At 41.0% G+C, this 22,110-nt stretch overlaps 4 protein-coding genes across 6 annotated transcripts in view; 3 read left to right on the forward strand and 1 right to left on the reverse strand.

Moving 5' to 3' along the window:
• Positions 1 to 308: 308 nt before the first annotated feature.
• Positions 309 to 4,693, forward strand: ccng1 (cyclin G1). Its single transcript, XM_023403044.2, has 6 exons — positions 309 to 520; positions 1,834 to 2,097; positions 2,212 to 2,465; positions 2,864 to 2,942; positions 3,249 to 3,359; positions 3,516 to 4,693. Exons 2-6 carry the CDS (start codon positions 1,834 to 1,836, stop codon positions 3,705 to 3,707), a joined length of 900 nt encoding a protein of 299 aa, XP_023258812.1. The 5' UTR covers positions 309 to 520; the 3' UTR covers positions 3,708 to 4,693.
• On the reverse strand, positions 4,106 to 8,648 carry nudcd2 (NudC domain containing 2). Of its 2 annotated transcripts, XM_087173139.1 has the most exons (5): positions 8,570 to 8,648; positions 8,196 to 8,386; positions 6,505 to 6,553; positions 6,261 to 6,412; positions 4,106 to 5,159 (listed from the first exon to the last, which is right to left on the reverse strand). In XM_087173139.1, the coding sequence occupies exons 1-5, from the start codon at positions 8,646 to 8,648 to the stop codon at positions 5,076 to 5,078; spliced, it is 555 nt and encodes a 184-aa protein (XP_087029265.1). In that variant the 3' UTR covers positions 4,106 to 5,075. The 2 variants fall into 2 exon arrangements, with proteins under 2 accessions (XP_087029265.1, XP_023258813.1); XM_023403045.2 differs by lacking the exon at positions 8,570 to 8,648 and having other exon boundaries at positions 8,196 to 8,556.
• A 314-nt stretch (positions 8,649 to 8,962) lies between these two features.
• On the forward strand, positions 8,963 to 16,743 carry gabra6a (gamma-aminobutyric acid type A receptor subunit alpha6a). Its single transcript, XM_023403033.2, has 10 exons — positions 8,963 to 9,091; positions 9,163 to 9,269; positions 9,395 to 9,462; positions 9,895 to 10,115; positions 10,212 to 10,294; positions 10,437 to 10,580; positions 11,493 to 11,645; positions 11,766 to 12,016; positions 14,042 to 14,286; positions 16,284 to 16,743. The coding sequence occupies exons 1-10, from the start codon at positions 9,033 to 9,035 to the stop codon at positions 16,303 to 16,305; spliced, it is 1,353 nt and encodes a 450-aa protein (XP_023258801.1). The 5' UTR covers positions 8,963 to 9,032; the 3' UTR covers positions 16,306 to 16,743.
• Positions 16,744 to 17,646: 903 nt separating this feature from the next.
• Positions 17,647 to 22,110, forward strand: part of gabrb2a (gamma-aminobutyric acid type A receptor subunit beta2a) — a 31,349-nt gene continuing 26,885 nt past the window's right edge. For both annotated transcript variants that reach the window (XM_023403054.2, XM_023403055.2), the window contains exons 1-3: positions 17,647 to 17,776; positions 17,899 to 17,999; positions 18,427 to 18,494. In XM_023403054.2, coding sequence (XP_023258822.1) covers positions 17,703 to 17,776; positions 17,899 to 17,999; positions 18,427 to 18,494 — 243 coding nt within the window. In that variant the 5' untranslated portion in view covers positions 17,647 to 17,702. The remainder of the gene's footprint in view (positions 17,777 to 17,898; positions 18,000 to 18,426; positions 18,495 to 22,110) is intronic.

The following is a 22,110-nucleotide window of genomic DNA, read 5'->3' on the forward strand; positions in this document are numbered from 1 at the left end:
ACGCTAGAATAATTAAGAAACTTAATAGTGACATTTGATATTGTATCTATTGTGCCACTTGACAGTTCAAAATAAAAGTAGCCTAATTTTGATTTATCAATTTAACATACTTCTCGTTACCAACGTAACATTTTCCGTCATGTCCCGTCTACCCACCTGCGATTGGTCCTCCAGACTTTAAAAGGCGGGACTTAATCGTGCATGGCTGGAAATATATCCAATTGAAATGTAGAATCAGTAACGTCATCCATCATTAACCAATGAAAGTTCACCGTGTTTGGACATGGGCTTGGTTTTATGCCTGCATTAATACGTAAACTGCCCTTTTCCCCATCGCCTTACGCCAAGGGTAGGGGGGTGTGCATAGGCAGAAATTAACCTATGCTTAAAACTTTCTTTAGCGAAAGTTCATACTTACACTTTTTTGTGTTTTAAACCTCTTTTCACTCGCTTATTTAAAGCGCGTGGAGGCTTTTCCCCACTGCCGATTTTTCATAAAGGCAGCGTAACTTGATTCAAGGTAAGTAAACCAATCTTCCTTATGTGTCGCATTAACTAACCATATGTTTGATTTACAGTGGTATTTGGGGATTGATATCCTCAAATCGTGTTATTATTTTTCAGTCAGAAGCTTATAAGAAACTAACTTCACGCTTTGAGCAATGAAAATTGATATTAGCTAGCGTTAGCGGTTGCAGCTAACGGCTACGTCGTTAACATCAAATTAGTTTGTCATTTTCCGTGCCTTCCCCTTTATCAAGTATAACGTTAAACAAACATAATGCCAACAGTGTTGTGTCTTATAGTTCAAGCCATAGTCTTACAGTTTCTATTTTGTTACCTCACTTGGGTTTGTTGTTATCCAGTGGTGTGATAGCTCTCCATTAGTGTGTGCGGCAGGGACATGTCCCGACATTACGCCGGTCCTGCCCTGCCACACATACGGCCTGGTCATTTGATATGAAGCCTAATGCTGTGACCAGACTGTCCAAATCCGTCTTACAACTAAGGGAAATATATTCTAATAAACTTGAAATAACCTAAATGTGATAAAATTGTATTGCAAAGTGTGAAGAACTTTGTTTGACTTATCCATGTTACGTACTCTTGTGGTAGGATCGTCTGTCTAGTCCAGGTCAATGACAGCTGCTGGGGAGAGGCTTGTTATTGGATAACATACAAATTTGGAAGCAGTCCCATGTCTCAGCTACTCCTGAGCAACACATACCACCTGTCCAGATCTGTTCTTACTAGAGCCTTTATTAATGTGATCTTCTGAACTGTGTTAAACAATTTGTTGTCGAGGTACAGCTGTTATAAAATGAATCAACCATTTGGAAAATTTAAAACAAACTTGTTAGCTGTTAGCAAGATACTGTATCTTGGGTCTATATGGTATAAAATATTAACATCTGTGAGATTCAGGTTTATTTTATACATTTTCTCCTATTGGACAGTGGTGTAAATTGTATTGGTAGACTCGACATTTTGTTTAGAAGGAGATTTGTTGATATATTTAATTAAATAAGTCTGCTATATGATTATCTGAATAGTCCTTTTCTGGTCTTAGTTCACAGATGCAAATTTATAACTTATTTGACTGTGATTACATTCCCTACCTTGGACGTTTTGGTTGTCATATCCCTAATATGTTTAGTTTTTTTAAAACATTTTTCTCTTAAGAGATCATATCACCTGGCACCTATAAGTAAAGTAATTTATACTCACACACATAATGTTGTCACATTACCAGTGCTGAGACATCTGATCAAAAATACTGGTTTTAATTTGATTTAGTCAGTATCATTCAGCTATATTTTCTTATTGGCACAGATGATTGATACAGTCACAGGACCTGGAGCACAGCCCTTTGCAGTTCAGCTGAAGGCCTTAACAGATCTGGAGGGCCGATACCAACCAAAGCTGAGCGGTTTGAGGCTCATCGAAAGCGCCCAGGACAATGGCCTCAGGATGACTGCCAGACTGAGGGAGCTGGAGGTGAAGGACCTGCTCTCTCTGACCAGGTTCTTTGGTTTCAGCTCAGAGACCTTCTCACTGGCCATTAGCTTGCTGGATCGCTTCCTCTCAGTAATGAAGGTTTGTACACATTAATGCCAGTAACATAATTTTCACCTTGATGACGATGCTAAATTTGTTAAAAAGTTTTTTTTTTTTTTTTTTAAATCTTATCTCTCATGCTGTCCTCTTTAGATTCAACCTAAGCACCTGTCCTGCGTGGGCCTGTGCTGCTTCTACATTGCTGTGAAGTCGTCAGAAGAGGAGAAGAACGTGCCTCTAGCCAATGACCTGATCCGCATTAGTCAGAATCGCTTCACAGTGTCTGATATGATGAGGATGGAGAAGATCATCATGGAGAAGCTCTACTGGAAGGTGAAGGCCCCCACAGCCCTCCGCTTTCTCCGCCTCTTCCACAGCCACATCCAGGAGCAGCTCGATGCTGAGAGGTAAGGACGGACGGTAACATCAACCTGCAGGGCTGAACCATGACTCAACAAGATTATATTTACTCTACTAAAATGTGTCTTCTCATATTTGGCTTTAAAGAGAACACTAGCCAAAAATATTTTCAAAGCAAAAAGGCACAGTCCTATTTGAAATGGTGAAGATTTTTAGACACTTGTCATGTCACTTGACATGTTAGAAAACAAATTTGAAAATCCTCTGTTCAAAACATTGTTAGTGTTACTATGGTGTTGTACTTAAGTTAAAAAATCTAAATTAGTTTTCATTGTCATTTTTGAATTGCCTGAAGCAGACTGATGTCTAATCTAGTGAGCTCTGCCGCACATCCATTTCATATATAAGTTACAGTCTTGACACTAAAAGAATTTTGTTTTTTCAGCAAGAAGATACTGAGTCTTGAGAGACTGGAGGCTCAGCTGAAAGCCTGTCACTGCTCATTTGTCTTCTCTAAAATAAAGGTAGGTCAAAATAACTGGTCTCCCAGCATTTTAAAAGATGGCCTATTTCTAGTTTGAATGATACTGTATTAGAAGAATTCATAAAAATTTACAAGGTTTGTTAACCATTTCACATGATAATCATAATAATCATAACAGCTTTCATGTTGCATGGTAATGTCCTTTAGTGGTAGTTCAGGTATAAAGTAGGCCATCTCATATCGTCATCAAATATTGTCATGTTTTCTATGCCAGGTTTCTTAGACAAACCTGATTACTGTGTCGGCAGCTTTTGTGATTAGGAATGTATACTCTGTTTCTCTGCAGCCATCTCTGCTTGCCATGGCTCTGCTGTGTTTTGAGGCCCAGGAACAACATGATCCTGAGCACACTGACACAGTCTCAGAGGCCCTGAAAAGTCTGCAGCAGCAGCTGAATGTAGGCACCATCTATTTTTACAATCTTAAATCTGTGTGATGCACAAAAACAACTTCAAAGTAATATTTTTCTGTTGGTTTGGTTTTGGTATAAGCTTTGTTTGATTAGAGCCCAAAGATTGCCTATTGTTAATGTGTGTGTGTTTCTTCTGTGCAGATCAAAGATGGGGACCTGGTTTGTGTGCGGGAGTTAGTTGGAAAATGCCTGGCTGAGTATGCCACCACCAAGTGCTCCAAGCCTATCCGCCAAAGACTTCGCTGGACTATTTCAGGAAGAACTGCACGTCAGCTGAAGCACAGCTACTACAAGATCACTCATCTTCCCACCATACCTGAGTCAGCTTGTTAAAATCTGGGGGTACAAATGGGTGACCTTGCATGCAGAGAAAAATTTCAACTGTCCCCAAATTATCTTTGTTTCCTGATTGATTATAATTTTTGGGCGACTGGCTTGCAGTAAGCTCACCCATGTACAGCTCCAGTTATTTTCCTTACAGATCTTCATCTGTGATGATGGATTTCTTTAAGGAAAAGCTAAACATATTGCAGTTTTTCCTCAAGTTTGTTTGTCATCATACATAGGTGAAGAACACTGTATTTCAGCTTCCCAAGGAGTAATGCTTCGTGGGAACGGTTCATCTACTGCCATCCTGCTAAGTTTTACTTTCCTGGTTGAGTTGCTTGCACAAGTGTACAGTATGTTCTTGTTTAAATCCGTACCAAGGTGTTTGGTTTTTCCTGGAACGGGTTGCTGGTTTTAAGCTAATAAGTATAGAACCACCTAGGTCCTCAGTCCACCATGTGGAAGAGGAGGGAGAAGGATTTTGTGAACAGCAAAAATGGAACCAAGAAATCGGGCCCAAAATCCTTAACTCCCACCCTAGGTTGCTAAACTGTCCTGAATGCACACTCCTACCCAAGGTGATGATTTTTTGTTTGTTTTTTTTAAGTTGATACAGCGAGGGAGCTCTGGTTTTCTCCAGTGAAGTGAGGCTAGTGACGATCCCGTCATGTATGGCTTACCATACTATTAGAGCTGAAATGTTGGTTCCAGATGAGTTGTTTTCACCGATTCTTAATTTGTGGACACAGTACCACATGTATGAATTGATTTCAGTTGTCAATTATGCAGAGAACACTAAAAAAAAAGTTGTTGTAGTGGAAATGTGGATTGGAATTTGTATTGCATTTTCTTTGCCAGTTTCCCTGTCTAGTAGAAGTTTCTTTTAATGAGAAAAATAAAATGTGTTCTCAAATTCAAAATGGCTAATTGAATACAACCATCTGGTTAACCTATGTACTTGTACCTTTCAATAAAACTTTATTGAAAAGCTATTGCTGTATGCATTTGTTTCATTACTAAAAGACATCACTCTCAAAGGCTTTTTAAAAACAAATTAAACATTCCCAATCAACTATTGTTCAGCCTGTAAAACGGGCCATGTAACTTGCCAAATCTGGCTTAAAGTTCTACACAGCCAAGGAATGGCAGATGAAAGAAAGGGCTGGCTGTGTTTAACAAATTATGTCTCTTGAACAATAATGTCTTGTAGACCACCCAAGAGTCAAGTTCAAGAGTTCTGAAGGCAAATCTTTTGGCTTCTCCTTGCTGACAATCTGACCGATCCACTGTTCTGCTGCCGTGCCATAGACGTTCTCAACATTGTTAGACAGAAGTGACATCTCGAGAGCTTTCTTTTCCTCATCATAGCAACAGTCACTTCTGTAAACTGGAAAAGTCAGGACCACCGCCAGCAAAATTCCCGGAGATCTCGGCACCGCTGAAGTCAAATCCAGGATTCTGGTAAAGAGGAGGACGATTAATGAATAACAAGTAAGCCTGTTTCCACTTACCCAGATTAACATACATTTTCCATTCCTTTTACAAATCCACCCTGTAAAATTGATAAAAATCTGTGATACTCAGGGTGAATTCATATCAATTCAAATCCACCCCAAGAAGTAGTTGAAAAACATCTCAAGTGTAAATGGAAAAAAAACACATGTAGCATGGCTCTGCTCCTCTCAAAACATTCCCAAACCACAACAGTGAAACTGATAACTCAGGAAGGATTAAAGTTGATGGTAGCACTTTCCACTTAGGGCATACTTTCTAATGGGTTTATACACTGTGCATAATGGCTTTATAAATTGTTAATAAATCATTAACCAGGCTTTAAAGATGAATTATAAGCCATTAATATGAACAACTTCAGGGCTGCAAGGTTGTGACTGATTAGATCATTGGATCACTTATTTTTTCAAATGGGCTGTAGACAATCTGGATTTAAATCCATTTATTAGCATCTTATTAACACCTAGGATTGCAGACGTGATGATTGAAGCCCTTCTTTAATGACTCATTAACATTTATAACTACAGATTTGATAGCTTATTAGAAAGAGAGAAACCTGTGAGTATTTATTAGGGGATATTATTTTGTGTGTTGAAGTTTAATTGTGAAATGAAAAAATTAGTTTTTTTTATATAAGTAACATAATGAGAGCTCAACAAGCTGCAGTGGGTTGGGGAAACGGGGAGTTGGGGGTAAGGGGGATAACGTCTTATGGTATTGTGACACAAGATCATGGACGCAGAATCGTTACACCCCTAGCATTTATTAATGCACCATTTATAACTGCATTATTACCAAATAGAAATGACAAACACCAGCCACAGGGACATTTCACAACCTGCCAACCCAAAATTTGAAACCAGTACTAAAGCTATTTGTTGCAACTTTAACAATGGGTGTCTTACAATAAAAGTGGTACCTACCTAGCTAACAAAGTGACAGTGATGTGGACATATGTAGAGGGAGACAGGTGTACATTTGATTACTTATAAAACTGACTTGGCACGATACACCATGACACTTCAAATGGCACTACATCAAACTAACCTCTCGCTGGAACCTCTCCAGTGTGAGCTTTCTCTGCATCTGGTCCTGAACCCAGGCATTTGCACAGTACTCCCCCTCCAGCAGCGAGGACCAGCAGTTCCCCGCCTCTCTGTTGGCCTTCATCAGAATGATCCGGATGAGACACTTATCCTCTGAGGATGGAGACCAGAGAAAACAGGAAAGAGATGAAGGTGTGTTTTGTCTACTGAAGTGTAATCATGTAACTTTGAGTTATGCAACCTACCTAGTGTCCATGTGGCCTCATCAGACACGGTTGTGCCAAACAACTTTCCCTGACAGAATATAAAAAGAAAAGATTGTAAAATTAATGTATGTGTTCACATAGCAGTTGTAGCAACTTGTTATGAGCTAATGAATTCAGCAGTGGGAAACCCTGAGGGCTTTCTAGGCCTTCAGAGAAGGCCTAACATATCAGCATTTAAATGTTATATTTAATCTCTTTCATTTAATGATTATTCTCTTCTAATTCTGCATTAAGGAAATTAAGGGTTAATGCCGTAAAATCATGAAAATAAAGTTATCCAATCTGATTTTTTTTTTGAAAAGGTTAGCTAGCTAGGATTTCAAGTCGGGCAGAAGGCCTGAAGCCCTCATAGCCACATGTGTTTGTTTAGAAAGTGGCAGGCGAATTACCCAATCACATTTTGATTTATAGTGGGTGGGACCAAAGGTTATTATACTAGCCTAGGCCTTTCCGAAGGCTCAAGGCCCGAGCTATCTCATGGGGTTTACCCATGGATGTCAACAAGTTTAGCTTTTTCTGTCCAGGGTTTTAAGCTAGGAGATCAATGACTTCGGTCAGTCAAACAACAGTCACAGCACAGATGGCAAAGTGATAGGACAAAAACAAGGATACCCAAAGGCCCCCCAACCAGAACTTAATAGTTTGCTTAATAGCAATAGTTATCATATTGAAAGAAGTGAAGAAGTTGCCTGACAGTATGCAATGGATTTCACTTGACAATATTCACAACTTGGAATACTTTCATGAACAATCTTTGATTCTTTTCATCGGTGGACACTTATAGATAAAAAGGAATATAAATAATTCAGGAGTTGCCATCAAGCTAACAGTTGAATTTTTGAGAATCTGTCTGAGCTAACAATATTATGTGTCAATATTAACAAAGGTTTAAGCATTTATATCTTTCTGTTGCTACACTGTTTTGCATGAGCATTAAACTGGTCACCGACGATGGATCCATGGATCCAATGGATCCATCTCTGGATTTCAGTATAGTTCAGAATAAGAGGGGCTATTATGAATTGGGCAGAACTCAAGTCCAACTTTGAGCATTCCCTTCCTTTTTTCCTCTTTCATGAATAATGAATTTAAAGTAACAGGGAGTTGTTCTTCAGATTAATCTCATCAGGGTTGAATAGGACTAGAACAAGGAAGGCCGATGATATTCCTGATTTTCTCCAATTGTTGAAGCTGAAAAGAAATTGTTGATTTTGTAATGAATGGAGAAGAGACTCATTTTAAATCTGGACATTGTCCAAAAACCTTTTTCATAGACGGGATTCTGATTTATCATAGAGGAAAGGCACAGATGGACCTACCAACATCAGCAATGGCTCTGATCCATTAAATGTCCCAGGAAGCTTTTCTAGTGAGTCAGCATTTACAATACCAAATCCTGGAACTGGCTCACCTAAATGGCATACAACCATAATTAAGGTTATTAATTACACCTGTGCTTTTCCTGCTTTGATTCCCACTTACAGTGTACAGTGGTTCGAGGTGTTTTTCTCTGCCAGACTTTGCTTGTTTGCCATTTAATCACAGATTTTACTTTTACGCCTACCAAAAGGCAGACAAAAATTTTAGAAAATGTAAATAGCATCGGCTTAGATTGGATTCCACATTTAAACTTTCTCTTCTTTCACTACGGAGTTAAAAGTGACGTTCACCTTGAATATTTCCTGCCCTTTGACGCGCAACTCGATGTCTCTAGATCCCAAATGGCACCTGACCTCTTTCGCAGAGGTCCCATGAGGCACATCGACTTCGATGAACACCTCCTCCATGGTCTGGTACCAGGAGCCCCAGGGTGTCTTACAGGGGACGACACCGCTCCTCTCCTCGAAGTGCACCGACATGCTGAGGCTTCACACCGGCGAACAGGTCGGCTAACGTCAGCTAACTCTATCTAGCCAGCAGACAAGTTACGTGAACAGTTTGCTACACAATTAATCTTTGCCGCTGTTTATGTGCGCACGACTGTCATTAAGAATATTTCAGTTAAAACTGGTTTCAATGTTTGTTGGCTATGTTAAATCTCCCCGTCTTGTTTTGCCCCTCACTCGCTCGAAACTTCTTCTTCTTCTCTCAGTGTGAATTTCATTTCCGGTTGTAAACGACATTGTGGCTGCAGCGCCACCGGCTGTGTGAAAATCTGAAATACAGCATGAAAAACTGTTCAACTGAGACAGATAATAAGGTTCTAGCAGTATCATAACTATCATTAGTACTATTTTTTTTTCAATTGATATGTTTCATTGACTTCACATTTTTATTCAACTCTAATTATCTTAATTTAGCTGCATCACAAACCAACAGAATCCCCTGTTTGTCTAAAAATGGAGTGGATTTGCTAATCTGTTAATTAGATTACTGCTCCTGCTTTAGTGCCTCCTTTGTGCTTATAGATACATACCAGTCACTTTAACGACACCAATAAAGACCTCTCACATAGAATTTTTTAAAGTATGAGTTGATTAGAGAGTTGACTAAAAAGTTGGTGATAAATGCTGCCCAGGATGGCTGTCCTGTTATTAAATTTACTTATTTTTATCTGCTGGACAAGGTAAGTTTTCTTTCTTTAAGTTAACATGGGTCAGAGTACACTCAACCTGGGAATTTTTTTTCTGCTTTCAGACTTGGTAATGTAAGTGGAAATGAGAAGATTTACTCAGACAACATCACTCGCATTTTGGATCGGCTTTTGGATGGTTATGACAACAGACTGCGACCTGGATCTGGAGGTAATTCAAACTTCAAATCCTAAATCCTTGCTTCTAAAGCTTCGCCTTAAGATAAATTAAGTACATTGTGACATAAAATTTTTGTGTTACTGTGTTCACTGTACAGTTGCTAATGACTGTTGCAGGTGGTGTTACAGAGGTGAAAACAGACATCTTTGTCACCAGCTTTGGACCAGTTTCAGATGTTGAGATGGTAAGATACTACTTCTGTAAGGAGATGTATATGTGCTGACTATGGGAGATATCGGCGCTTCAGTGACCACTGAATGCCTGCCTTATGGGCAATCTGCCATGAGACCATCTAATGAGCTTTAATCTGTTTGACCAGCCCTATAACTCCATTATTGATGGCCTCTAAATCAATATGACAACATGTCAGACAGAGGAAATGGCTGAATGGAGTGATTAATGATTATCTGGGATGAGTGGCATCCATCATTGCCTCGTCATTTCTCCTCACCTTCCACTGCAAGTTGAAATGTATCTTCAATATTATAGATGCTGACAGGACTACTATCTTTGTAGTCCGCAAAGATCTAAATTTAAAGCTGGAATTTAAGGTGGCATGGTTTGTAAAACATATGGTTCATAAGATATCTACTAATGTCTGATGTTCATGCATCAGGAGTACACTATGGACATGTTCTTCCGTCAAATGTGGGTTGATGAGCGTCTTAAGTTCGAGGGACCCACTGAAATCCTGCGGCTGAACAACCTTATGGTGGACAAGATCTGGACACCAGATACTTTCTTCAGAAACTCCAAGAAGTCCATTTCCCATAATATGACCACACCCAACAAGCTCTTCCGCATCATGCAGAATGGGACTGTCCTCTACACTATGAGGTAATCTTAGATAGTAACGTTGTTGTTTTGCTCATAAGATATGAGATTCACTGAAATGAATAACTGAGACTGATTTCAGTGTCTTCTTCATGTTAGACTGACAATCAGTGCAGAATGTCCCATGAGGTTGATAGACTTCCCCATGGATGGCCATGCCTGTCCTCTCAGGTTTGGAAGCTGTAAGTATTCTGTATGTAGCTGTTAGTCTTCATAAACACAAGTATAATAATAATAATGATAATAATGTCCAGTAATGTCCAGATTCATAAATGTGTCCAACATTTGAACGTTTCGAGTGTCAAATTGTCTTTGCATTTTTAGATGCCTACACAAGCAGTGAAATTATGTTCACCTGGAGGAAGGGGCCGATAGCATCTGTTGATTGTCCCAAGGAGTCCATGAGTCTTCTGCAGTATGATCTGGTGGGACAGACTTTGTCCAGTGAGATATTCAAATCAAATACAGGTAATGCTCACTGTCAGCTGTCACATTGCTCTTGATATCAGAACACTGTTACAGTTGTACCCGCACTTAAAAGTGTAATTAAAAAATACTCAGGAGCTGATGAATCTGTGAGTAGAACGAGGTCAAATGAGTCTCTTCAATCTCTGCACTAGTGTCCACTACTCTCCTGCAGCAGAACCGATATAAAAGCAAAGACTTCCTTGAGCAGCCATCTAAGATGCTTAAGTGGTCAAGGCCTAATGCGTACGGTGTGCCTTAAAAAAGAACTACAGGGTTTAAAGCCCAGTGAATGCACTGACAGAGAGGAGGAAGGATGGAGGAGTGTGTATGTGTGTGATGTGTATGTGTGCATTTTCTCTTTTCACCAGAAGAAGAAGAAGTGCTCTCCTGCTGTGAACCCAACATATTCTTGGAATAGAAAGGAAAAGGATGAGGCAGCCTCCAAAACGTAGAGATGATACCCATTTAGAAAACACTGAGAGCAAGAGAGACAACCTCTGTATATGTGTGTGCATGATGCAGCGTGTTTTTGGTCTGTGAATGTCTGCATGCATGTGTTAGGCGGAGCAGGGCAGTGTTACGCATAGTGACACTGCATGCTCTCCTTCTGCCCCCTCCTCACTCGCTTCTTCTTCCTCCTCTTGACTTTATCCCATTTCCAAATGTCTGCTGTGCTCCCTCCTCCTTGCCTCCTCAATTCTGTCCTGTTCTCTTCCTTCTTCTCTTCCTTCCTCTTGTCTCTCGCACGCTGCCTTACAATTAGCTGGCTATTCCAGTCCTAACAGCAGCAATATATCTATATGCTTCTCTCAGCAGCTATTCTGTTTCAAGGGCAGGCAAGGGCATCCGTTCTGTGCTACCCTGCTATGTCCCTCAGGGTTGCTCTCTTCACACATGCTGGTTATCTTGCAGGTCACTACTCTGTGCAGGTGGTCCATTTCCTCCTCCAGAGGAAGCTCGGCTACTACCTCATACAGACCTACATCCCCCTCATAATGGTTGTTGTGTTGTCACAAGTCTCTTTTTGGATTAACAAAGAGTCTGTTCCTGCTCGTACAGTTGCTGGTACGCTCCTCTTCCAACCAGTATATATTCACAATTAATGTTTACTAATCACACTTGATATCAAAATATGTCCATGGAATGTGTTTGTCAGAGTGCATGTATATTCTTGTCTTCCTCTAGGCATCACCACAGTGCTGACAATGACCACTTTGAGCATCAGCGCCCGTCAGTCACTTCCCAAAGTGGCCTATGCCACTGCGATGGATTGGTTCATTGCTGTGTGCTTTGCCTTCGTGGCGTCGGCTCTCATTGAGTTTGCAGCAGTAAACTACTTTGCCACCCTCCAGGCCAACCGTCTGAAGAAACAAAGAGCCAGACAAGACAAGCTTGAGGTGTTGGCTACCGGCAGCGACGATGACGACACAGTTTCGGTGAGGAACTACTTTTATGTTTACAAAGAACGATGAATTCCAGCTTAAAATCCACTGTCATCTTTAAAACATTTCCGTGCCAATTTTATATAATTGTTTTGTAGAATCAGAACCACAAGTAAAAGAGCTTTAATGGTTAAGGTTGCACCTTTTGATTGCCATTTCAGTTCATATATTACACATAAAACAACAAGAAATTGTGAAGTAGTCTTCCCATACGCAAATGTACATATATTGAATTCCTATATATGACATATATGTACATATGGAATAAAAACATATATGTAACAATTATATATGAAACCTATTAGAAGTTGGAACCATTTCATATATTGACATATATACATTGATATTATATATAGCATGGTCCAAAAGTCTGAGACAATGTTCCCCAAGAAATTAATAAGAAATGAATAAGAAAACATATATTAACATATACATTTGTTTAATATATATATATATATATATATATAATATATGCTGTTTTAATAACCTTGCATATAAATTAAATAAATATCATTAACATACATGGTAACAACATCTTACACCAAATAAAAATTCTGACATTTTTTTGAATATATGTATCTATACAAATTTTATTTCATATATGTTATAAATGTATAACTTCATATATCCAGAGGATGTATATATGTGATAGTAATATAAGTGACATCTATGGCAACATAGATATAGGGACATATACTGTATGTCATATATTACATTTCTGAATGGGTGTGAACATTAAGTAGAAACAGTAATAATTCAGGGAATAGCTCTGTTTTTCAGGAAGGATTGTGATATTTGACCAAAACAGAGGTATGAAAGGCACAAAAAAGTCAAACGAATAATTCAACATTTTGGAAAATATTGGGCTTTTTCATCTTCTTGCCAAGAGCTACACAAGATGTCCAGCACCCAGGCAAGGCAAGCTGTCTCCCACCTTTCCAATCTTATTGTCAAGCTAAACTAATTTAGCATACAAACATGATAGTGTTGTCAATCTTCTCGTATCAATCTTCAATTTCTGAACTGATTCTTTAAATTAAAAAAATGTTAGAGATTGGCCTCTTGAATATTCCACACATTTTTTTCTATAAGACGCTGTTTGTCTGCAGTAATAAGATGTCACGCAAGTCAGGGATCCGAAAAAAACAATAATGCACCGTGTTCCAGGGATGCATACACATCTTTACCGTCAGATTTGCAAACATGTGGACTGTAGCAAATCTATACTGTATTATTCTCTACTGTAGTCTAGTGTTTTCTGAAACTTGGTATGAACGTAATCTGCTCAGCAACATCAGCTTCTGCTATCACTTGAACAAAGTGTGTGATTTACATTTGAGAAGCCATGCATTTATATAGAAGGTGTCTCAAATGCATTTACATAGCTAATAATGGTGAGATACAGTCTCCTCAGTGTTGCAGAGAGTTTGATGCAGTGATGCTGATAATGAACACTAAGCCAGCAGCTTCACACTCAGATGCAGAGAACAAGAAATCCTGCCACAGATAGGAAGTCTTTTTCTATGCATTTCCAAGTAGTCACCCTGCCTTTTCCATTCTCGCCATTCAGGGCACACCACACATTAAATAGTAATATGTGCTGTTGTAGTGCTCTCATCTCCAGCTATATGCTTTATGCTAATACAGTAAGCCACCACAGCATCCTCCTGGGATCTGTCTCACGTGTAGGGCTCATGGTTAGATGCTTTAAAAATAGCCTCAGTGTGAGAACAGAGAGCAACTCCAGCACTCCTTCCTGCATAATCTCCTAACAATCCTATGGACATCCAGCAAACTACCTGCTGCGTTCTATAGGGATGTTGGCATGCCATTGAGAGAAAGCTCCAGTGGGAACAAACATGACTGCAGCATGTTGAGATTGGCATACAGTATACTGTATGTACTTGCAGCGCAGAAACCCCTTTTTTTCTCTCACATTGTGCACCATAAAACCCACACTAACCCCATCTCACCCCCTCCTGCTTTCCTTCCAAATCACCCCCGCCCCCCTCCCACCAGTCGGACAGCAGCCCTCGGGAAGGCCTGAAGAGGAGAAACCACTCAGTGTGCCGCAGTGAGCCAGGAGATGCTCCGCCACTGCCGATCTTCCTCCAGCAGGGCTCAGCTTTTCCTCAAATCCCACAGCTGGCCGGCACCAGCCCCATCGACATGTATGCCCGTGTCCTCTTCCCCCTGGCCTTCGCCCTCTTCAACCTCATCTACTGGTACATCTACCTGGCCAAGGACACCATGGAGAGGGCCAGGTACACTAGCCACATTCAGTTATCTTTGTACATCTATCTGGGTATTGCCTGGTATATCTACAAGGGCAAAGGCACCATTCAGAAGTCCAGACATTTAAAGGATAGGGCTGGTGATATTCAGATTTCTCTTATTGACAAGAAATTCCATGGAAAGACCAAAACCAGCAATGAATCGATCCTACTCACGAGTGTTGTCTCAGTTTCCAAAGCGTGATAGGATTTTCCTCTGTGCCATAATAGTCCATTGTGACAAAAAGTATTAAAAACACATCGATGAGCCACACAGCTGCACTGGGTGAAATGTTTTTTCATTATGGTGAACATGGGCACTGTAGTTTATTTTGAGTGGTTCCCACATGCGCCATCCCACCACCATAAATACTAGATCACCAAATGTGTTATAATCCACGGCTGAAAATAGTCCCCAACAAATGTATTATTTACTCCTGTTTGAGTGGTGTTTGCTAGTGCGAGGCTGCAGTGCCCAGGTCTTTCTGGAAAATACTTAGACTCCGCTATATATTACCTTTATGTTTGTGATGCGTTTTTGAAGATTTATGAATTTAACTTGAAACAAATGGGCTTGCAGGTGAGTGCCGCAGTCAGCAAAGGAAGTATTGAGAGACATACAGACTATACAGAATACTACTAGCTTTTCTTTTTCTTCTTTTGCGTCTCAGACTGTTTCACTTAAACAATATTTAGATTTAGATATTTTACGATTTTAAGAAAATCTGAAAAAGTAAATATAATCTTTTATAGCAAAAATATTGTATTTTTATTCTTGCAGACTTTTACATTTATCTTATAGTCTTTGTGGGACCCAAATTCTTATATTTGGAGCCACTGACATAAAGATACATTCTACTAGTATTTATACACATGTTTATGTCTTAAAAGTAAGCTTCGCTTTTGAGTTTAACCTTTAACCTTTTGAGTTGTGTGTCACAAGGCAGCAGATCCAAAAAGCCTTTCACACAAAATGGCAAAAATAGCAGGGACCTACTTGGAGAGTTTCCAGAATTCTTGTACGAATGAGCAAACAGGAGAAAAAAAAATCTCACAATGGACAAAGGATGTTTATGCACACTTACTTTGTATCTCAACGCCACAAACCTCTACTCTAATTATGATAGATTCAGTGGAACAATAACTACCCACAAATTTTGTCAAAGACTTTTATCTAGGTAGTAAAAACATCAATAATTTCTAATGCTGAAAAAGCCCCAGGAGTTGTAGGCGAGAAAAAAAAAGAAGAGAATGATGTTAGGTGGCGTTGTTGCTGCATTGATGCCAGCACTGTGGCTTTTATCATCATCATAGATTTACAATACAAAAGGGGCTGAGCACTCACGTTAATTTGAGAAGAAAAATATGCATCAAGCTCTCTCTTCTTTTATATAAGGTTTACCTGAGGGCTGGCAAAACCCCAGTTGTTTTAATGACAACACTGTTTCTCCATGGGGAGTTGGTCTCATAGGCGAAATCAACCAGAGCTTACTTTGTACATTAACCACATGAAAAAACGACTATTCACTTTCCCGCTTATAAGTGAGCCACTTATAGAACACAAAGCTCCATGTCCAAGAAAGAAAGAGAGAGAAATAGTGCAAAAAGAGGGAGAGAGAGCGTGAGAGAGAGAGGGAGCGAGACGGGAGAGAGGGAGATCTGTTATGTAACATTGGGGAGTGCAAATCTGCTCATCATGCATCTCATGTTCCTGTCAGAGAATTCTTATGGTTGTTTTGTTTATAACATTGTGCAGAATAATGAGAGAGACAAGATGGAGAGCACGAGAACAGCTGCATCACATCTATTCCCTTTACATATTTTCACCACGTCCTTCGCTTGGTACTTTTGAAGAAGGCACTGAGAGGACAGGGAGCACAGTAACAGTTTGGGCTGTGCAGTATACTGCGATAGAGCGACTCTGACTGTGGAAACAGAGGTTTCGGTATGCTCCTCTCACATTTTGCGCTCTGCTTCTGCTCTTGCAGGGACGTGGATCTTGAAAACTAAGAGGACCTGGAAAAGGGCACGTGCAACCAGAGAGACCTTCAGCATCCAGCCAGCCTCACCTCGCCCTCCTCTCTCCCTCTCTGAACAAGCTCTCAGCATTCACTCTGCTCTCATCTGACAGAAATTAATCAGAAACTCATTTATACTCCTGCCGCACATCTATTCATTTCACAGGCTGTGACCACTGCCCACTTGTGTTCTGATCAGTGGCTGAAGAGCTGCCCTTCACAGGCCTCAATCACTTTAAACCCGCCATACACACACACACACACAACAACAACTTCTCGGGCCCCGGACCGAGACAGACACCACACACATACAGTATGCATGACACACACACACACACACACACACACACACGCGCGCGCGCACATTCACGCATGCACGCACACACACGCACATGCACACACACACACACACACACCCATACACACACACACCCATCACACACACACACACACACACGCGCACATTCACGCATGCACGCACACACACGCACATGCACACACACACACACACACACACACTCACACACACACACACACACCAAGAAACACATCAAATAGAAGTGGATGATATAATCTATGATGGCTGTAACTGGTGGTGATGCAACAGTGAACCAATGCTTTCAGAAGCCTGCCCTCTACAGAAGCACAGCTCCCACTACAACAAGATCAAAGGCAATTTAGAGGAGGCTTGCATCCCTCCTTGCGGCTTCAAAAATGTACTCAAACCTGAGAAAATGAATTGTGGGATTGTGTTTTCCATCCCACCTTTCTGCTGTGGCGCTCTGATGCTACCTTTTGCATTTTCAGATCTACTGCAGGTCCTCTGGAAACATTTCAGGGAATAGTGGGATGTAATACCCCTGGGTGTTGCTGACATTAATTTTCTATTTTTGTATTGACGGTGCATGATTGTTGGGCTCAGGTGTTTGCATAGAAAGTGTCTACCTGAAATGGATGGAGTGTTGTTCTCTTTTTAGCCACTGAACATGACTGATAACGTGAAAACACAAGATATAAACTTGCTCTTAACTTGGCAATCTGAGCATTTTAACCCCACAGTGCATCCAGCTATTTGACCTTGTCAGCATTTAGACAAAGTTATCTGCCATATAAAAAACATATAACAATAAAATGAGCCTAAAATTAACACAGTTGTTGTTCTTTTCACTTCTGGCATAAACGCTTGTTTCTTCATTACGCACATCCACTTGTCCCTTTAATATTTTTCTCTGCAATGGAAACTGCTCATCCACCATCATCAGTCTCCACTCTTTGATCTTGGGCTGGCTGCACGCATGCGCCCCTCATTGGCTCCTCTGCACTGTGTGGAGTAAGTTGGATGTGCGCTCTCCTCACTCGCATCCCGAAACCACCTCAAAAACTGTTGCGATGGGGAGGATCAGGAAAAACCACTTTGGGATTTTTACTTTTTCCTTACTAGTGACTTTTGTCTGGGCTCAAAGGTAAACGTTTGCATTATTATTTTTTTGTATTGTATCCTGCATGTCACGTAGCCTCTGTTAAAGCGTGCCTAGCGTGTGATATTAATAAGCTATTTTGCATTACACCACCTTTTTCTCCCCAGCGTCAAGGATATCAAAGATCCGAGCAATATGCCTTTGGTAAAAGAGACAGTGGACAGACTGATGAAAGGATACGACATTCGGTTGAGGCCAGATTTCGGAGGTAACGAGCAAATTGAAAACGGAATGTCATGTTTTCACGCCCTCCTGACGTGCAATACATGTTTAATGAATCGCAAAATCTGCTTTAATTTACATAATCATCCCTTCACAGCCAAATAGGCCTTTCCAATTAGGCTAAGGAATGATGAGCATATTTCATTTGATGAGGAGATATAAGACAGGCTTTTAACGTGATCGATCCCGTTCATCAATGTTTGATCATTCCACTAAAAATATGAAATTAGCAGCATTTAAGCTCATCTGCGTGTTAAACATGAAGATTTTTTTTGCTCAGACTGATGGTGCACAAGTCTCCTGTAGGTGGAGGGGAGCAGAGAGGAACCTGTGTGCGCGTCACGAATTTGTTAAATTTACATGATGAGAGAATAATTCATATGTGTTGTATTAATGCCTCCTTTCCTTCACAGGTGCCCCGGTGGCTGTGGGGATGAATATAGACATAGCCAGCATAGACATGGTCTCTGAAGTCAATATGGTAGGTGCATCTTCATGATTATTACCTCGCTTAATGTTGCCAATTGTGCCTGGCACGGCAGGAATACAGCAGAAGTGGGCTACTTATCACGGGGGCAGTGTGTGTGAGAGAGAGCCGGGATAACCTGAGCCAGGTTTGAGGCATCTTGTGAATACATTGGACTCGGCTAAGGAAGAGAAAAAGACAATAATTGAGGGCTTCCGTTCCCAAGTCGCCATCCTCTTCTCAGTCTCCGCATTTGCAGCTCTGGTGTGTTGCTGCATTTGAATTCAAAACACACACTCACTGGCGCACTCGGACGCACAGCCCCGGCTGTGCGCTCGGAGAGCTGCGGGCGCGCGCGCGCGCGAGCGTCTGTGTATGTATGTGCTTTGTGTGTGACTGCTTCACGTTGTCAAGCCTCGGTGGTGTAATTTTGTTGACACGCACCCCCCTCCTCCTCTCCTCTCCATGCAGTTACCTACAAAATAATAAAAACAATGCGATCTTCTCCTCCAGAACTGGCATCGTTTGGTGTTTTTCGCCCTTTATTTAAAGGCTTTTAATTCGGCGACCAATCACATCATCACGGTCTACGTAAATGATCTTCCCCCTACTTGTCAGATGACGTAAGCAATTTGTTAATAATAAATGTCTGGTCACACAGCATTGCAACAGAAAAAGACGGCTCGATCTCTAGTGCACAAAGATGAACGTCATGTGCGACTTGGAGAGGACGGGGGAAAAGTTCAGCAGCCCATGCAAGAGCACCACCTATTGATCCGTGTGACAGACAGACATGTAACTGACGGCGGTTTTAACTACCCCAGTGGTGCATTCGCTGTAGCTACACTGCATTAAATACTCTCTATTTCTCGTGTGTTTTGCTCATGGGATGCATTCAGGAAAAAACAACATTAAGGACACTCTTTGCAGAGAATTCAGAGTGTGAGAAAAGATCATTTACAAAGCAGCCTCTCCAAGGAGCAACATAATAGAGATGTTATATAAGAGCATGAAAAACAAGTTTGCCAGTAGGAATGGAAGGAGAGGTGTTTTTTATTATTAATTGAGCCATTTTTAAGTTGATGTCTGGTTAATTTTGCATGTGCGATTTTGATTTGGCAGCCTGTCAAATCAGTGTGTGTGGTCATTTGAAACAGCACTGAATAAGTTTTTATCAGATAAATACAGCAGCTTATGTGAGTTTGTTTTGGATGAGGAGGAGAAGCACTGAATGGTCAGAGCTTCTCCTTTGATGGAAATGATTTATTTTGGTGGAGGATGCAGACAGAGCGGAAGTGCCTTGGGGGGTCCAGGGAGATTTGAAATAGAAACCCCTCACTTGCTTTCACCCCCCCCCCTCTTTTTTCTCTCTTTCTTCCTCTCTCTCCCTCCTCCATCCTTCCCTCCCACCACTTTGACTGGATCCCTGGCTGTGACTCTGGGCTCAGCAGCCATGTAATCCACCTCTGCCTTGCTCCAAAGGGTTATCTTACTTAAGAACTAGGCATCTATGCAAGCATTCATCTGGAAAAAAACACTGCTTCATACATCCGTGTGTGTGTGTAACAAAACACAAAACTGTGCACAAACAGTGAATGGCGACTGACGTCATGCAACTCCCCGTGGCTATGAGAGAGCATTCATCTCGCTCATTTCTCGGAAAAGCTCCCCCTGCCAGATCTGCACAGGCATCCCTCTGACACGACGGACAAATTTAGACGAAAAGTTGAAAAAAAAAAAAAAAAAAGAGAAGAGAAACATCCAAGATCTCAGTGGACTTGTGTTCCACACATTGTTGTTACCTTGTGAAAAATCCTCCCTGCTACTTACATAACAGGTCGGAATCTCCTCCTCTTCCTTTCTTCTTCATGTCCAGCTCTCTTTGGTACAATAGAGGATAACAGCAGCTGACGAGATTGATCTCAGAGAAATCAATAATATCACCGTGCTCCATGAACACGAGGATGGAGCTGGTGACCTGTGCTCGGTGCGGGGCTGCTTTGATCTTCCTCATCAGGGGCAGCCACTTTTAAGATTAAAGTGCTGAGAGGGAAAACAACACGGCGAGAGGCGAGGATGAAACTGGTGAGGAACAGGGTGGGGGAGAGGTGAAGGTTACTGTGATCGGTTTCACCGTCTCCTCTAATGATATCTACATCCTAGTGGAAGCTGAGGGAAAGTTACTGCAGACCTGAGTTACCACCAGATCTTGAGGGTGAAATCTTCAGACAAAAAGCTCAATTTTCCTGCATCTGCACAACTGGAATGGATATTCTCTATCATGTTATACACAGTTTCCTAAAAACTCAGCCTGAAATATTTGCTGTCTTTGAAAAACTTAAACCAGGACGCATTAAATCTATCAGTTGGTTTGAACAATATCTGGCTGCATAGCATGAGCCTCTAATGGCTGGCCCACTGGTGCTTCACTGAGGTCTCAGGGGTTAAAAACAAGACTCTGCAGCGAATTTTATTACTCCCCAGTCTAGGGCTGCAACTGCAGATTATTTTCTCAATTGATCTATTAATCATTTGGTTTGAGCCTTGTCATAAAGGAGAGAAAAACCCATAATGACATTTCTGTTTTGTCCAACTAACAGTAGAAAACCCGAAGATGTGTTACTCATTTGATATTCAATTTACTATCTAGAAGACGAAGAAGAAAATCAGAAAATACTCAGAATCTGTGACTGATGATTTTTTGCCAGTTTCAGCAGTGAGACTTAGTGAATCCAGGAAACCTAAAGGTGCTTTTAAAGATGGCAAAACTGAACAGGGTTTGTTTTAATACAATTGGGTATATTGGTAAACGTTGACTAGTTTTGACCTTACAGAGTTTTAATGGAGATGAAAATGGTAAAAACTGTAAATTTAAGGTGAATTCTATTTCATCTGAACTAATTCTAAAGAAATCTAAACCTTTTTCTCTGTGATGACACCAACGTGATTCCAAATAACGACTGACTATGGCATCGACACAATACAAACCTGAAGGAAAATGGAGGAATTTGCTGTTAGAAGTGAAGGAGTATGACTGGATTTGAAATCAGTGTTTGTGTGCAGGCCTGCCATCACAGCAGTGAGCAGGTTTGGGTTGTAGACAGCTGCTCGCTCCTCTAATTAAAGATAAAAATGCCTCTGGTGGAGAATGAACTCTGCATTTTGGTCGGGGCTGATTGAAGCCATTGTGGCATTTTTCCTCTATGCTGACATGAAGGGCATGATGGTGTTTGAGTGTGTAACGGCATTTGTAGTTACGTTGCTCTCTCTCTCTCTCTATGTAACATGCACATGTAAGAGGTCGGTTCACATGTGCACGAGCCACAGCGGAGTCTTTTTTCTTTTTTTTTTTGTGCATTCTTGTGTGATCCACAACGATGGCCTGTAGAGGCTCAAAGGTCAGCCATGTTGTTGGGCAATAAAAATGTGCAGGTCAGTCAGCACCGTGGTTGCAGCCTCGCCTGCATGACATTACAAATGTGCTATTTTGAGAGGGAAGTGTCCTCCGAGTCCGAGGTGTGACCACACATCCTCGCTGGGTGGGCTCTGCTGACTCACTGGGGTTAGTGGAAAATATGGCACAGATATGATATCATGGCCGAGAGACCCCCCCACCCCCCACCCCCTCGGC

The sequence above is a fragment of the Seriola lalandi genome, unplaced genomic scaffold, assembly GCF_002814215.2.
Source record: "Seriola lalandi dorsalis isolate HSWRI2012SDOR001 ecotype SW California unplaced genomic scaffold, Sedor1 jcf7180002054058, whole genome shotgun sequence".
NCBI classification, from domain to species: domain Eukaryota; kingdom Metazoa; phylum Chordata; class Actinopteri; order Carangiformes; family Carangidae; genus Seriola; species Seriola lalandi.